Here is a 14,262-nt window from a genome sequence, read left to right on the forward strand (position 1 = left end):
CGAGGCGCAGTAACCTGTCAAAGAACAATATCGATACCCACATTTATTTGGTGGTCATGGCTCATTATTCCGAGCCTATTTGAAAGTAAAACCGTCAAATGACTCGGGCATGAGGATACTGGCGTCAATCCATAACTTATTCCAGTTTCAAGCTCATTAGTATAGATGTCGCCAACAATTTGAAGCACGTATTAACTTGGCACAGTGGATTATACAGCACGTTGCCAAGCGCTAGAAACTCAGTTCGGTACTTCATTATTATAATTAGGCCAGGATATATGCGCACAAATAATTATACGATTGCAATCACTTGATAAATAATCTGGTACTGGAACCGCTCATACCCATGATTTCGTTTCTCTTACTATCAATCGACGTACACCGGGGCCTTTCCATCTTTCAAAATCACCCGAGGCTTATACACAAGTTCCCCTTCAACTCGGCTTTGTTCCTTTGCCAAAACTGAAATATGGAATAACGGTGACTTTCCCATACATGATGCAGCGGTACGTGGTCGCCCAACGTTGACACTTAATGTATAATATAGGCGCGTCAGCTGTCCATTAGGGTCTAAAAATAGGATAACTGACCGATGGCTCCCTCGCCACTAAATCGAGATATGGTAGGCGATGAATGAGATAACTCGCCGCCCAACCAGAGGCAGTAACATCGTACCTTTCCTTCGGTGTCCTGTGACCACTGCTTCATTGGGAGGAACTCCAGTATCCACCACAGCAGGCAGGTCAGCCATGTCGTCCACGCTGTCTTGAACACCAACGAATCATGAAGTTGAGACCTCGCATCCATAGCTTCGTCTCTATCCTCGAATTGCGCCAGCTGAGGAGCAAATATTTCTTCATAGGACGGCGCTGTTGGTAGCTGGCTTAGAATGGGTGCGTTTGTGTTAATCATCTGCGAAACTCCTAGTCTCTCGGGAGAAATGTCAATTCGGAGCTGACGTAGACGGGGCTCATTCCAAACGATTTTGGCATTTGCCATGACGCATTCACGAACCATCCAACGTAAAGTGATGTTCGATAGGCCATGAATGTGTGAGTCCAAAACGTTACCGCCTCCAACATCTATACATCGTAAAGGTTGAACAAACACAGTTTCTGAAGCCCGACGTTGTAAACTCACCACTATGACACCCTGCAAACCAAACTTCTTTTACGTCCGTTGGAGATCGCAGATTGGGGGAACTCGTGAACAGTTTCTTGGCTGTCTCACCAGGCACGCGCCCCTGGCGCTCGATTTCAGATGACTGCTTGCACCCTCCAAAGGTAAGCCATTCGACGCAACGAGCAAGCCAGCTTTGGTCGTTGGGATGTTTCCGTCGCCTTAACAGGCCGCCGAAAAACCCAGAGTGATGCATAGGACGTATATGCCAAGGGTCGACTACAAACCATCCCCGGCGCTCATCCAAGGCCATAGCGTGTCGAAACGTTGCAATGATGTTGTTGCTCGCCGCGTATGGGAGCGTATGGGAGCGAACTATTCCAACGCTGGAGACCGAGTCCCTAGGAAAAATACGGTTGTTAATACAACGGGGAAGTATCGGCTCTCGCACACATACCAAACACCGACAAATTCTATTGGGACAACTCGCGAAAAAGTATCCCTAAAGCCATCACCTAGGGTATACCCGTCTTCGGTATCCGTTCGGTATATATCATACGCTATGGTAACCTGTTCGTGGTTGCCAGGTGGTAAAAGCCCAACTAAATCCCTGATTAACCTTTCAGTGTTTGGTTGTTTGAAAGCCACACACCCTTATTAATCATACCGGCCAGCGCACTATATGCACAATATGTAAGCTCTTTCGCTTTAAACTCCACCTTTTCTTACCGAGCAGTATAAGCTCCTCTGCTGAAGCCGAATATGCAGATCCGGTCGCCCACTTGGTATCGGTCCATCAGCCATCTGTAACCGCCAGTTATCTGAACACAGGGCCCCTATGTCACTTGTCACCCCGAACAGGCCGAGCTTCACTTACATGAGCACCAATGTACCTATCATGAGGCACCAATGAGCCGATGTCGCAGACAGGGTCGATTGATACAACTTACCAAGCCACTGCCTCATCGAGGATATTGGCTATCTTCATAGTCAGGGGAGTGAAGATCCCGGGGTTGGTGTAGGTCCCGATTCCAGGTTGGTAATAGATCAACTGCTGGTCGGGTATATCATTCTGGAGTAGGGAGACGAATTTGATGACGTTCGTGTTCTATGGGGGTGGTGAGTTCAGCTGAGTCAAAGGGGCGAAAAGAATAGAATCAAGAACCCGCCTTTTCGCTGTAACGATTCGAAGTACCGTCGAAGCATAGTATAAGTGTTCGTCCTCCTTGAGTTGATTTCAGAGTTTGCTGAGAAGACACGTCCGTAGGTATATTCTGATGCATGACACCTTTCTCAAGTTTTGAAAGTTCGTGATCATCCATAGCTCCAAGTTCAATGCGGGGTGCAGGGGCTGCGCATGGACTTTCTCGTTTTTATAAAAAGTGATTTACCCCTATAGAAGCTGTCTATTAGCTATAGTGACGCACGGGCTTCTTTTGCGGAGGAAGCGAGCGGGCTGTCTTACCTCTGAGGTTATTCAGGGGACGTGACACCCAAGCTGCCATAAATGGACAATTCAATTGTACTAATTTAGCCTCTCCGGGCATTGTCCATCGGGAACCACGTGCTCTTGGCATTGGTATGCATTGGTACATACTGCGCCCGCAATGAACGTCCCAAGCAAAGCGCGCTGAGTGTATGCGCCGGGATTTGTCGGGGCCGAGCCGGGGGATCCTATTTTGACCGCACGGACCACCCCGATTTGTTAATTGCTTTGTCAGGGTACATAATAGTCAGGAGCGACCCTTCTTTCACTCCCCCCTTCGCTTTCGAAACCACGTTTACCAAATTGAATTGACCGGTTTGTTCGAGCTAATCATTCCTAATCTTATTCTTGGCTATGGCCCATCCACAAATGCACCGTACCAAGCCGCCTCCGGTGGAGATTGGCCACATCGCGAATCAGATCAATGCCATGCCTGTCGCCCCTGCCGCCGAGGCCCAGAAGCGCGAGGTCAGCTTACGCCTTTCTTTGTTTTGTTCGGATTGTTTCAAATTGGGATGCTGACTGGAAGCGTAGATTGTAGCCAAGCTTAATGACCTCGCCGCTCAGATGAAAACCTGGGCGGCTCAGGTGGAAGGTTTTGCGTTGCATTTGAATGCATTACCTGTTCAGCATCAAAAATACCCACAGTCTCCCCCGGAAATGCAGTATTCATCGCGGGGAGCTCCGGCCAATGGCCAGTCATACAACACGTATATTGCTCAACAATATGGCGGCTCTTCACAGTACCAGTTTCAGACACAACAGCATTATTCCCAGCCAGGTCGGCCAGAGTCGGCCGACTACGTGGGTGTTCAACTCTCCAAAACCTCACCGGTGCCACTCGGGCCGGGCAGCGCAACTCCCACCCTGGACGAGTTGGAAAAATCTGGCAAACGACGTCGTAGGACTGATTCGGCTAGAAAGAAAAAAGACCCACTGGCGCCTAAGCGACCTCCATCCGCATATATTTTGTATCAAAATGACGTGAGAAAACAGATGCAGGACAAGTACCCTGATTTGTCGTATTCAGACGTATTGGGTAAGATTTCCGAATCGTGGCAGGCGCTCGAGGAAAGCAAGAAGAAGGTACGCGAAGTGCTCGTAGTCATGATTTGAGATGGTGACGCGTGGCACGTAGGTGTACTTGGATATGGTCGAGCGTGACAAACTTCGGTACGAAGATGAGAAGTTGCGTTACAACGCGGGGCAGGATATTCCAGCAAGACCCGTACCTCGACGCCCTCTTTCATCACTCCGGGTCCCTTCGGAGCCCGATCCCGATGCTGACGCCGAAGTTGAGCCTGAGCCGGAAGGCGATGAAGAGGAGGAACCTGAAGAAGAACAAGAGGAACAAGGACAACCAGACGCAAAGCGTTCGAAATTTGGAAACACGTACGAGGTTCAGCCTGCACAACCAATTGTGCAGAGCCCGGAGTCCCAACCCTTGAGAGCACCGAACGAACCTGAGCACTCCCAACCTGAACATTCATCTCATGCTCCAATTTCATTATCATCTCAACAAGTTCATCAAGTTGCATTCCCTCAGTTAACGCCGCAGCTTTCGCACCTTCAACATGTAATTCCATCTGGCTATGCTAGCATTGCTTCTTCGATCCAACCACATCCTTCTCCTCAAGTGGGATACACCCCTTCCCCAACCGCTCGCACAACGCCTACTCCTCAACCTCAAGGCGCACTTTCTTCATCCCAAGATGCTCGTACCACAACCCCCCAAATAGCACATGCCAATCTTCCGGTCACGCACAACTCTCCTAACATATCACAGGCTTCACCGTCTTCCCATCAGACGCATGCATCCCCGCAGGTTGCTCATGCATCCCCCAACAGTATTCCCCATATTACTCACCCATCTCCTCGATATGTACATGCGTCACTTCAACAGGCACCCGTCCAGCCTCAACCTCGGAATCCCAACGCTATTTCGATGATGCAGATTCCCCACTTGACGCAAGTCCCTTCGCCTGGGGTCAATTCTCCGGACGCGCCAGTCGCATAAGTCTTCGAAACCATGAAGATATGAACGAAAGAGAGTAGGGAGTAGTGATGGTTGCAAAGCAGGTAATCGGAACCAAGCGAGCCGGTATATGTGGTACAGTATATCCTACTTTATTGCTGTTTATTTGAGAAATACGAGGGTGATGGAATTAGGACTGAACGGTTCAATAATGTTGTTGTATTGTACTGTAATACATTCTGTTGTCTGCAGTACTCGATCCGATCACGGTGTGATGGTCAGCAAGGGGAAGGAGACCAACAACCATAAAGATGAGTAAAGTAAGCGCCATGACCGTTTCCAGAAGACGATGGCTGTGGGCTGCGCGTGTGGCTGTGAAGGCGAATATGTCTCGCTCGGGACGCCTCGATGGATCGATTCTGGGCAGCCCCATTTTTAGATGTGGTGTAATTAGGGTATATAAGTAGTCAGCGGCTACGTTGCAGTCTCCAACACACCACCGTAAGCCAATACAGAAGTTGAGGAGGAAGCGTCTTTACTAACCAGAGCCATGCACACCTACGACGCTCCATAATATTGTAGCTATAGCTTCAAATGAGTACTTCTGACCGCAACCCTGACTCGAGACCACTCCCGCCTGGGTTTATCACACAATTCGATCCCAAGTGAGTCCCAGAGATTAAGATCGGGTAGGCTTAAAAACTAATTATAACATATCCATGCAGCTATAAGACATGGTATGTTGTCCTCTTGGTCCTCAATCCTTGCCCTTATCTTTTCACGCAGGTTCTACGTAAACACCAATGCCAACCCCCCAGAAGTCAAATGGGTCCATCCAGCGGACGAAAGACCACCGCCCCAAAGCTCATATGCTCCTCCTTCAGGCCCACCACCAGGCCAAGGCGGGTCGACCCCTGGTTTCCCACAACCTGGAGGGGGGTCAACTTACCCCCAGAGTAATTCGCCGTATCCTCCCCAGAGCAGTTCACCGTATCCCCCTCAAAATAATTCACCATATCCCCCTCAGAATAACTCTCCGTACCCCGGTGGACCACAAGGTCCCTACCCACCTAGCAATGGTCCCTATGGAGGTAATCCGGGTCCAGAGAACCGCGGATGGGGTGGCAACCCATCCGGCCAATGGAATTCTGGAGGCGGAAACTGGAATCAAGGTGGTCCATCGTGGGACCAAGGAGGCTCCTCTGGACAAAGCAAAGGATCTGGGATCGGGGGACTTCTTGGGAAATTGACGGGCGGCGGCAAACACGGCAGTTCGGGCGGTGGTGGATATGGTGGTGGATACGGCGGCGGATATGGCGGCGGTCCAGGTGAGACAATCCACGAAATAAATAAGCAAGTTCTATGTATTTATGGTCCGATCAGGTTACGGAGGTGGTTATGGAGGCGCTGGAGGTTACGTGCAACAACCTCCTAAGAAACAAGGTAATTTTAAATTACTCAATGTCAAATCAATACTAAAAACTCACTTGTGTAGGCGGTGGTATGGGGGCTGGCGGCATGCTGCTGGCTGGTGGTGCCGGTCTGCTTGGTGGCGCATTGATTGCCGATGCCATTAGCGACCACGATCAAGAAGAATATGCAGAGGGATTCGCTGACGGTGAGCTGTGATATATAGCGCGCAGAACCCAACGTTGACATCAGGTGTAGGATACGATGCTGGGGATGATTTCTAGTATTGGGTTTGTGTAACGACATGTACATGAGGTGGCTGGGTTGTAGTATAGTATTATTTATATACTTTGGATCACGTGTTGACCATGAACGATTTACGTTGGTTAAGTGTCCTCTGAGAAATGTTATATCAAGACATCGACAATATGTGCATTGGGTCAGAAGAATCATGTGTATACGGATTGAATACCATCCCTGCACACCTGAAGGCATTTCTCATATACTTGGCGATTTGGAACCTAGAAAGGAAAATAATCATACCAAAAGCAGTTAGGTATGGTCTCATATAGATGAGAATTCCTCACATCTACCAAGAATTGGAATTTTGAGCAAAAATATTCACTTCTACAATAGGGGAAATGATTTAATCTTCAGCGTTTTCAATACGTGAGCTATGTGCTAGTTATCGGATTGATCGATGCTCGGGCGACTCCCACACCACAGCCAATGGTGCATCTTCATAGTTGTTTGTGTTATCGCGGCGAACGTATAAGCAGTATAGAGCATTAGTCGTAGTATTAGTGATATTGTGATTCATGATCACCGTGAGAGTTACCCAAGTTTGATTTAAATAAAACCCAACTAGTAGCACGAAAGCTACTTTCCAAGGTTGCAAATGAATAGCTGCTGTACAGTTTCCTATTACCTCGAGTGTAAGTATGGTAATGACTCTGATAGGTATAACTATCAGAGTGTACTATATATAGAACTTCCTTTCACACCAGCGCAATTTGCGAACTAAGGGCAGCCGAATGGCCGACATGATCGCAACTACTTTAGGAAAATTTCCCAGCGGCCACCGTGGAATCATATATTAGCTATCATTGCCGTCGTAACTAAATGCAAGTGAATTTTAATGCTAAATCACCTTTATCAACTCAGTGGCCAGAAAACAAGAGCATAGTTGCAACAATCGGTCTCGGTTTCTAATGCCTCGAGGGTCAGGGGCGAACTCAGCCCACCTGAACATAGTGTCGGAGTTATCTGTCTTAACTACTTCGGTCTCAGTTTTCCGCCCGAGATCAAAAATTTAGCATAAGCGTTGTCTGTTGGTCTTGGCGATCATTCCGCTTGGTGTTGATATTTTTATCAGGCCGACGGTTGAGGAACGCTGGGAGTCGGCTGGCTGTATGCGGGGCGCTCGGTGTTCGGCTACATGATCTGTGTCCAAGTGACCATATGCATTTGGGCAGCATAGGTGTATCTTCATTTGTTCTTCAATATTCTCATATATGCGCTCTGAGGTATAAAATGAAGCCAAGCTCGAGCGATACCAGACATCGACAGCTAGCATTCGTATTCATTCAGCTACTTTTCAAAACTCTTTCAAACTCGCTTTTCACTTTGAAAACATGATATTCAACAAGGTCTTCGCCGTTGTTACTGCCGTTGTCGGAGCTAGCTCTTTGTTCGCCAGTGTGGCCGCTCTACCTGCCAACCTTACCGAGTCCGCAGTCGAAGCACGCTCAATCAACCCCAGTGGCACTCATACTGGACAAGTACGTATCTCTCGGCTTTTAGATGCGTTTTACTTTTGATACTGATGCCTGCTATAGTTGACATACTGTATGCAAATATCTAAAAGTATTGCGCATATACGTAGCTAACATCTACTACGACAGTCTCGATCGGACTTGGGGCTTGCGGCTGGACGAACGTGAGTAACTTCTCTCTTAAAGCATGCTTCCACAGAGACTGACTCCTTCCCCATAGTCGGATACTGAATGTGAGAAATCTGCAGCGTGCCTTTTTGCAGCGAATAATAAACTTATATCATACAGGGGTTGCTGCTATTTCTCATGAGCTCTTCGACAACTGGCCAGGCTACGCTGGTAGGTTGCATATTTTACGACCTTTACGACCTGTCAACTAAACGCTTTTGTATAGGAGGAAACCCCAACAACAACCCTGTGTAAGTAATTGAGTCTGAGAGGTATACTTCGACGTGAAACTAAGCTAGGAAACAGCTGCACTACGCCCCACACTGCTGACATTACCTGTGAGTATTCACCATTCACACCGCATTAGTGACACACAGAGCTCATAATTTTGTATAAAGATGGCGGCAAGACCATTCGCGTCGGGATTGTTGACCGTTGCGAAGGTTGTGCTCTCTGGGACCTTGATCTCTCGCCCTCTGCCTTCCAGCAGGTAATTTTATCCCGATCGTCTCATTTGCCCACAAACTCAACCATATGATATGATAATCTAGTTCGCCCCGTTGGCTACCGGCCGTCTGTATGGTGCTACATGGCACTTCAATTAATGATTCGTAAGCTACTACGAGTCATATCGGTGCAAAGCTTGGCCGGCTGTAGAATTTTAGATGCAGATTGCACACAATGTATTAGACGAAATAGAGTGTACAATCTGACTTTGTTCTCTTTACTGGTAGCAAGTTGTGAATTCCTCAGTTCCACAATGCTGATACACCATTTGGTGGTCAGCCAAGACGGGGTGTGAATTTGGTATTGGATATAGTGCTTCCAGCGATTCCGCTGGAATCGAAGTATCTGAGAACTATTTTCGCCAGCCTTTGGATAGATTCTCATGGATACATATAGTATATTTATTAAAATGGGTTGGTATTCAACTTACAACTTGGCCTAGCACGCACGTACCCTTGTTGTAATCTATACTAATGTTGGGAAGATGTAGCTCGGACGTGAACGGCCGTGTGGGAGTTGACTCGGTCCTAAATGTTAGTGCTAAGGGACTCTTCAAAAGGATTAGTCGAGTGAATCTGCCATATAAGAGTAAGTTAGTGAAGTGCACCCCTTGCAAGCCGACAAGGTGATGTTTGTTGCATGGCTTGTATTCTGGTACTCCGAGCATTCGTCCAATTCCATCGTTTTCCAGGTACAATTGGGGTTGAGTGTGTAATCATTAGTTTGGTACAACATTCATTTAGTCATACATTGCGTGAAAGTCCAAATGGCCCACTAGTATAGATGCATACGGCAGTGATTCATCAAGCTTATGTTTCAAATAAATTAGCTCTTTGAATAGAGATAGGGTGGTCGGAGCGCTCTTTCCGTTCTTCATCGCTTTGTCCGACAAAATCCCTGAAACAATAGAAAAAATGTCCCGGAGCTTGGGTGGGGCCGGTCGGGATGCTATGACCTAGCGCGAAGTAAGCGCTGCCGATCTTCAAGCGATGATCATCAATTAGTCAGCCAAGCCAAAGTCAGGTGACTCAACGCGTTAATGTATGATATTTCTTAATTTTACTATAAACGAGCTCAGAAAAAGATATATATGGCTAAAATTAATTGAAGGGAGATTTATAGTGGTAGTACATAGGGTTAATATGGGACGAGATCAACTGAATACCAGATTCTGATTGGAGCCGAGGCACAGCCACCGACGCGTATCCATTGAAAATCGCGTTGATCGTGCGTGGACGCCACTTCAGACAGCAGACCGCAACCACCACATCTCGAAAAAAAATGCCCCCGAGGAGACGAAGTGCCGCAGCATCTGCTGCAAGTTCCAAAACCTCTACTCGTGCCCCTTCTCGCAGCACTCGTTCGTCATCGAGCAAATCTACGCCCGCAACCAGCATAGCGCCGAGCTCCGAGGACGAAGCCACCAAAAAGCCCACCAACACAAGGAAGCGCCGCCGCCAGGATGACATGGACAGTGATGCCATAGATGAGTCCGACAAGGAAAACGAGCCCGAAAACAAGTCCCGGGGTCGGAAAAAGCGTACAATTTCTAAGGTTATTATCGAGATTCCGGCCCCCCAAGAAACCGTCAAGGCCCCGAAAAAAGCTGCTCCCAAGGTAGGTTGGTTCACTTTGGGATCAGTGGCTGGGATTAATCCACCCACAGATTCCTGGGCCATCCCGCAACGCTCGTGCTCCGGCCAAATCACGACGATCAAGCGTCTTGGTTTCAGCCAGCAAAAACAGGCCCTCGCCTCCCGAAAAATCCGGATCCGAATCCGAACACGAATCTGAGGAAGACTCGGACGATGACAGTGGCTCAGAGTTTGATGGCTCCGACATTGAATTGGAAGACGCCCCCGAAGAGGAGTTGGCTCATATCAAGACCAAGTCTCAATCATCCAGGAGGAGGGCCAAGTCTATGGACAGCGACGCACTTGACGATGGTTCGGATGAGAACGCTAGCGAGGACGAAGCGCTTATGTTGGAGGCTGCGATCCATGCTTCGTTGGCCCCTGATGTCGACGAGAACGGAGCTGGTCCTTCGAAATCTCGTCCGTCTGCTGCTACAGCACGCAACAAGGCTGCAGCTTTACGAGCGGCGGCGGCCGAACGTCGTCTTGGCGTCAAGAAAGCCGACTCTGGCTCGGATGAATTTGAACTCGACGATGGTGACGACGACGAAGAAAGTGCGGTGCTTACTGATGATTCGGATGAACCATTGAACAAGCCCGGGAAGTCTGCCAAGCAAACGAAGAAAACAGGCACCATGACGATTGCCCAAATGAGAGCCGAACGTCGCGCAGCGAAGGCCGCCTCCAGGTCCGAAATGGCGCCTATTGCCTCTGCGCTTAGGAAGAAACGGAAGGAACTCGGACGTAAATTGACTTGGGTAAAGTAATTCCATCTAGCGAACAGTTGCATGTTCTGATATCATGCATTTTAGGCTGAGAGAACGTCGGTTATGTTGACGCTCCACCATCCTGAACTCGAGGACGTTTGGGGCGATCTCGAAAGGACAATCAAACCTGTCGCCCCTCAGAAAGCCGACCAACCCGAAGGACTCAAGGTTACTTTGCTCCCGTTTCAACGGGAGAGTCTCTACTGGATGAGGAAGCAAGAAACTGGGCCTTGGGCCGGTGGAATGTTGGCGGTAAGTTTGAGCCTATATTGCGCCCGACATGAATGATGAACTCGGCATTTAGGACGAAATGGGTATGGGTAAAACGATTCAAACCCTAGCGCTGCTTGTTAGCGATCGGCAGAAGCCCAATCTCGTAGTTGCGTGAGTCTTGGGTTTCACTGGTTTATTGTTCATGTCTGACGATGACCACAGGCCCACTGTTGCTATCATGCAATGGAAAAACGAGATTGAAGCACACACTGAGGGTTTCAAGGTCTACATGTTCCATGGAGGATCTCGCGAGAAGAACATTAAAGAATTAGCGAAGTATGACATTGTCCTTACCAGTTACTCCGTTCTCGAATCGTCATTCCGTAAACAAATTTCGGGTTTCAAGCGCAAGGGCGAAATCGTCAAAGAGAAGAGCCCGTTGCATGCTCTCAATTGGCGCCGTATTATTGTGAGCTGAACTTAAGCCTTCTCGTGTTGAACATCATTTTAACCCTCCTACTTTCAGCTTGACGAGGCGCACAATATTAAGGAGCGGTCGACGAACACTGCCAAAGGGGCATTTGAACTGAAGGGGGATTACAGGTGGTGCTTATCTGGTACACCCCTTCAAAATCGTGTCGGAGAACTGTATAGTCTTGTTCGGTAAGTCGGGCTTCAAACACTTGCAGAACCAGACACTGGACATGCTATCTAGATTTATCGGAGGAGACCCGTTCTCTTATTACTTTTGTAAACGCTGCCCTTGCAAATCATTGCATTGGCGTTTCTCTGACAAGAAAGGGTGCGATGGTAAGTAATTTAGATAATCTCATGGTACAGGTGTGATGCTGAGAGCGTGTCGTTTCCAGACTGCGGACACTCTCCTATGAATCACACTTGCTTCTGGAACAATGAAATTTTGACTCCTATTCAGAAGGTAAGAAATAATCGACTATGCATTGCATCAACGCTCATTCAGGACATTGCCAACAGAATGGCATGATCGGGCCAGGAGCTATTGCTTTCAAGAAGCTCAAGATTCTGCTGGACAGAATGATGCTTCGCCGTACCAAAGTATGTCTCTGCTTGCGATCATACCTTCAGTTGCTGATTTAGATATTCAAGGTCGAACGGGCTGATGACCTTGGGCTTCCTCCCCGCACCGTTGTCGTTCGCCGCGATTACTTTAGCCCTGAAGAGAAAGAATTATACTTGTCGTTGTTCAGTGACGCTAAGCGCCAGTTTTCGTAAGTGTCATGCGTTACAGATGGAGAGCGGGTTTGCTAAAGTGGTGGGTTAGTACTTATGTTGATGCAGGAACTGTCTTGAACAGTGAGTTAAACGGTTACACCACGATCGGGCTTGGACTAATGCATTTATGATCTTAGACTATAGTAACATCTTCTCTTTGTGAGCCCCGCATTGCTGGTATAATTTAAAAATACTCATAATAAATTAGGCTAACCCGCATGCGACAAATGGCTTGCCATGTAAGTGTGCTTGTTAACATGCATGTACTATTTCTGACCGTTTTCTCTTTAGCCTGACCTCGTGCTAAAGAGCAAGCGTAATGCGGACCTATCCGGTCACATAACCGAAGCTATGGTGTGCCGCTTGTGCAATGACCTTGCAGAAGATGCGATCCAGTCACGATGCAAGCACACATTCGATCGCGAATGTATCAAGCAATACTTGAATACGGCCATTGAACAACAGGTACGAGATATAGTGATGTTCCCCGCATTGGGCGTGCCTCATTCAGCGATTACAGCCTGCTTGCCCGGTTTGCCATGTGCCTATTTCGATTGACCTGGAAGGACCGGCTCTTGAACAAGACGAAGAAGCGACAGCCAAGGCTCGCCAGGGTATTCTAGGGCGTCTCGATGTCGATACTTGGCGTTCCTCTTCCAAAATTGAAGCCCTTATTGAGGAACTTGACACTCTTCGGCGCCAAGACGCTACAATCAAGTCGATTGTCTTTTCCCAGTTTGTCAATTTCTTAGATTTGATTGCATTCAGGCTGCAACGAGCCGGTTTCTCGGTGAATAACATAATCAGCTCGAGGTTTACCATAGTCCTAACATATCAATTTCTAGATCTGTCGACTCGAGGGAAGCATGAGTCCCGAAGCCCGCAACAATACTATTCAACACTTTAGTAAGTGCCATTACGTTGACCGCCCTGGTTCGGTGATCTAATCTCAGTTTAGTGAACAATGTCGAAGTTACTGTGTTCCTGGTGTCACTAAAGGCTGGTGGTGTGGCTCTGAACTTGACAGAGGTCAGCCGGCATCTATGCTCTCGGACGTATGTATCAACTGCTAATCGATCTCATGCTTTTCAGGCCTCCCGCGTGTATCTGATGGACAGTTGGTGGAATCCCGCTGTTGAATATCGTAAGAATCCTCGCTTAGCGAAACGGGCTCATCCCTTCTTACGCATTTCGGACATACAGAGGCAATGGACCGCATACATCGGCTCGGACAAAAGCGACCGGTCCAGGCTATCAAATTGGTTGTCGAAGACAGTATAGAGAGTCGTATTGTCCAGGTAAGCGAATGCGTTCACGCAGTCAGGGCACGACAGCTAATTACCGTCACGAATAGCTTCAAGAGAAGAAGTCTGCGATGGTTGACGCTACTGTAAGTATGACTCGGGTTACGCTTGAAGTATGAGTACCTAATCACATGGCTGTGCGCGCAGTTGTCTGCTGATGACAATGCCATTGGAAGACTGACGCCCGAAGACGTGAGTAATGATCACCGAACTTGTTTGGAAACTCGGTCTGACAGTTATGGTTGTTTTTAGTTAAGTTTCTTGTTTAGGGTGAGATACGATAAGAGGGTTTCGGTAGCCGCTGTGCTAACTCCTTTTTTCCCCCTTTTTTTAGCTATAAGGACAAAAATATATTTTGGCTATCTATTTTAGGTTCTCAGGGGGGATTCGAACAGGCTTCTCATAATCCCTGTGGTTGCTTTATTGTATATAAATTTTATTTTGATCATATTCTATACGTTTTGTTTCTCAGACAACCGAACTCACGAGGATCGCCAAAAAGATGATGACATAATACTTTGTTTGCACCTTATTTGGCTGGCCGGGCCTGTGATGCTCAAACTGTAGCCTGGCCACCACCTCTGACTGGATCACCGACTCCCACGAATCCCGGTTCTACTGTCGTCGTACGAGAAGTACTTAGGGAGTTAGAG

The 14,262-nt window shown here is 47.9% G+C and overlaps 5 protein-coding genes across 5 annotated transcripts; 4 read left to right on the top strand and 1 right to left on the bottom strand.

The window, feature by feature from the left end:
* Positions 1-367: 367 nt before the first annotated feature.
* Positions 368-2,624, bottom strand: RhiXN_03798 (uncharacterized protein; the record flags this gene model as incomplete). The annotated part of the gene is made up of 10 exons (XM_043323615.1): positions 368-530; positions 591-607; positions 676-1,082; positions 1,141-1,520; positions 1,577-1,721; positions 1,772-1,797; positions 1,849-1,940; positions 1,997-2,012; positions 2,070-2,227; positions 2,547-2,624. 10 exons carry the CDS (start codon positions 2,622-2,624, stop codon positions 368-370), a joined length of 1,482 nt encoding a protein of 493 aa, XP_043176034.1.
* A 335-nt stretch (positions 2,625-2,959) lies between these two features.
* On the top strand, positions 2,960-4,622 carry RhiXN_03799 (HMG (high mobility group) box protein; the record flags this gene model as incomplete). Its single annotated transcript, XM_043323616.1, has 3 exons — positions 2,960-3,073; positions 3,140-3,691; positions 3,744-4,622. The coding sequence occupies 3 exons, from the start codon at positions 2,960-2,962 to the stop codon at positions 4,620-4,622; spliced, it is 1,545 nt and encodes a 514-aa protein (XP_043176035.1).
* A 552-nt stretch (positions 4,623-5,174) lies between these two features.
* RhiXN_03800 (uncharacterized protein) lies at positions 5,175-6,274 on the top strand (the record flags this gene model as incomplete). The annotated part of the gene is made up of 6 exons (XM_043323617.1): positions 5,175-5,245; positions 5,306-5,317; positions 5,367-5,908; positions 5,964-6,023; positions 6,076-6,198; positions 6,249-6,274. 6 exons carry the CDS (start codon positions 5,175-5,177, stop codon positions 6,272-6,274), a joined length of 834 nt encoding a protein of 277 aa, XP_043176036.1.
* A 1,350-nt stretch (positions 6,275-7,624) lies between these two features.
* Positions 7,625-8,538, top strand: RhiXN_03801 (uncharacterized protein; the record flags this gene model as incomplete). Its single annotated transcript, XM_043323618.1, has 9 exons — positions 7,625-7,771; positions 7,829-7,838; positions 7,895-7,929; positions 7,986-7,998; positions 8,054-8,104; positions 8,160-8,184; positions 8,240-8,271; positions 8,332-8,423; positions 8,485-8,538. The coding sequence occupies 9 exons, from the start codon at positions 7,625-7,627 to the stop codon at positions 8,536-8,538; spliced, it is 459 nt and encodes a 152-aa protein (XP_043176037.1).
* Positions 8,539-9,721: 1,183 nt separating this feature from the next.
* On the top strand, positions 9,722-13,949 carry RhiXN_03802 (nucleotide excision repair protein RAD16; the record flags this gene model as incomplete). Its single annotated transcript, XM_043323619.1, has 23 exons — positions 9,722-10,057; positions 10,107-10,832; positions 10,887-11,093; positions 11,146-11,225; positions 11,277-11,523; positions 11,581-11,717; positions 11,770-11,864; positions 11,924-11,991; positions 12,048-12,128; positions 12,180-12,301; positions 12,355-12,386; positions 12,443-12,464; positions 12,514-12,544; positions 12,597-12,770; positions 12,826-13,095; positions 13,151-13,211; positions 13,264-13,334; positions 13,398-13,449; positions 13,509-13,603; positions 13,660-13,695; positions 13,757-13,801; positions 13,862-13,879; positions 13,944-13,949. 23 exons carry the CDS (start codon positions 9,722-9,724, stop codon positions 13,947-13,949), a joined length of 3,012 nt encoding a protein of 1,003 aa, XP_043176038.1.
* Positions 13,950-14,262: the final 313 nt, after the last annotated feature.

Source organism: Rhizoctonia solani, chromosome 1 (assembly GCF_016906535.1).
Source record: "Rhizoctonia solani chromosome 1, complete sequence".
Lineage (NCBI taxonomy): Eukaryota > Fungi > Basidiomycota > Agaricomycetes > Cantharellales > Ceratobasidiaceae > Rhizoctonia > Rhizoctonia solani.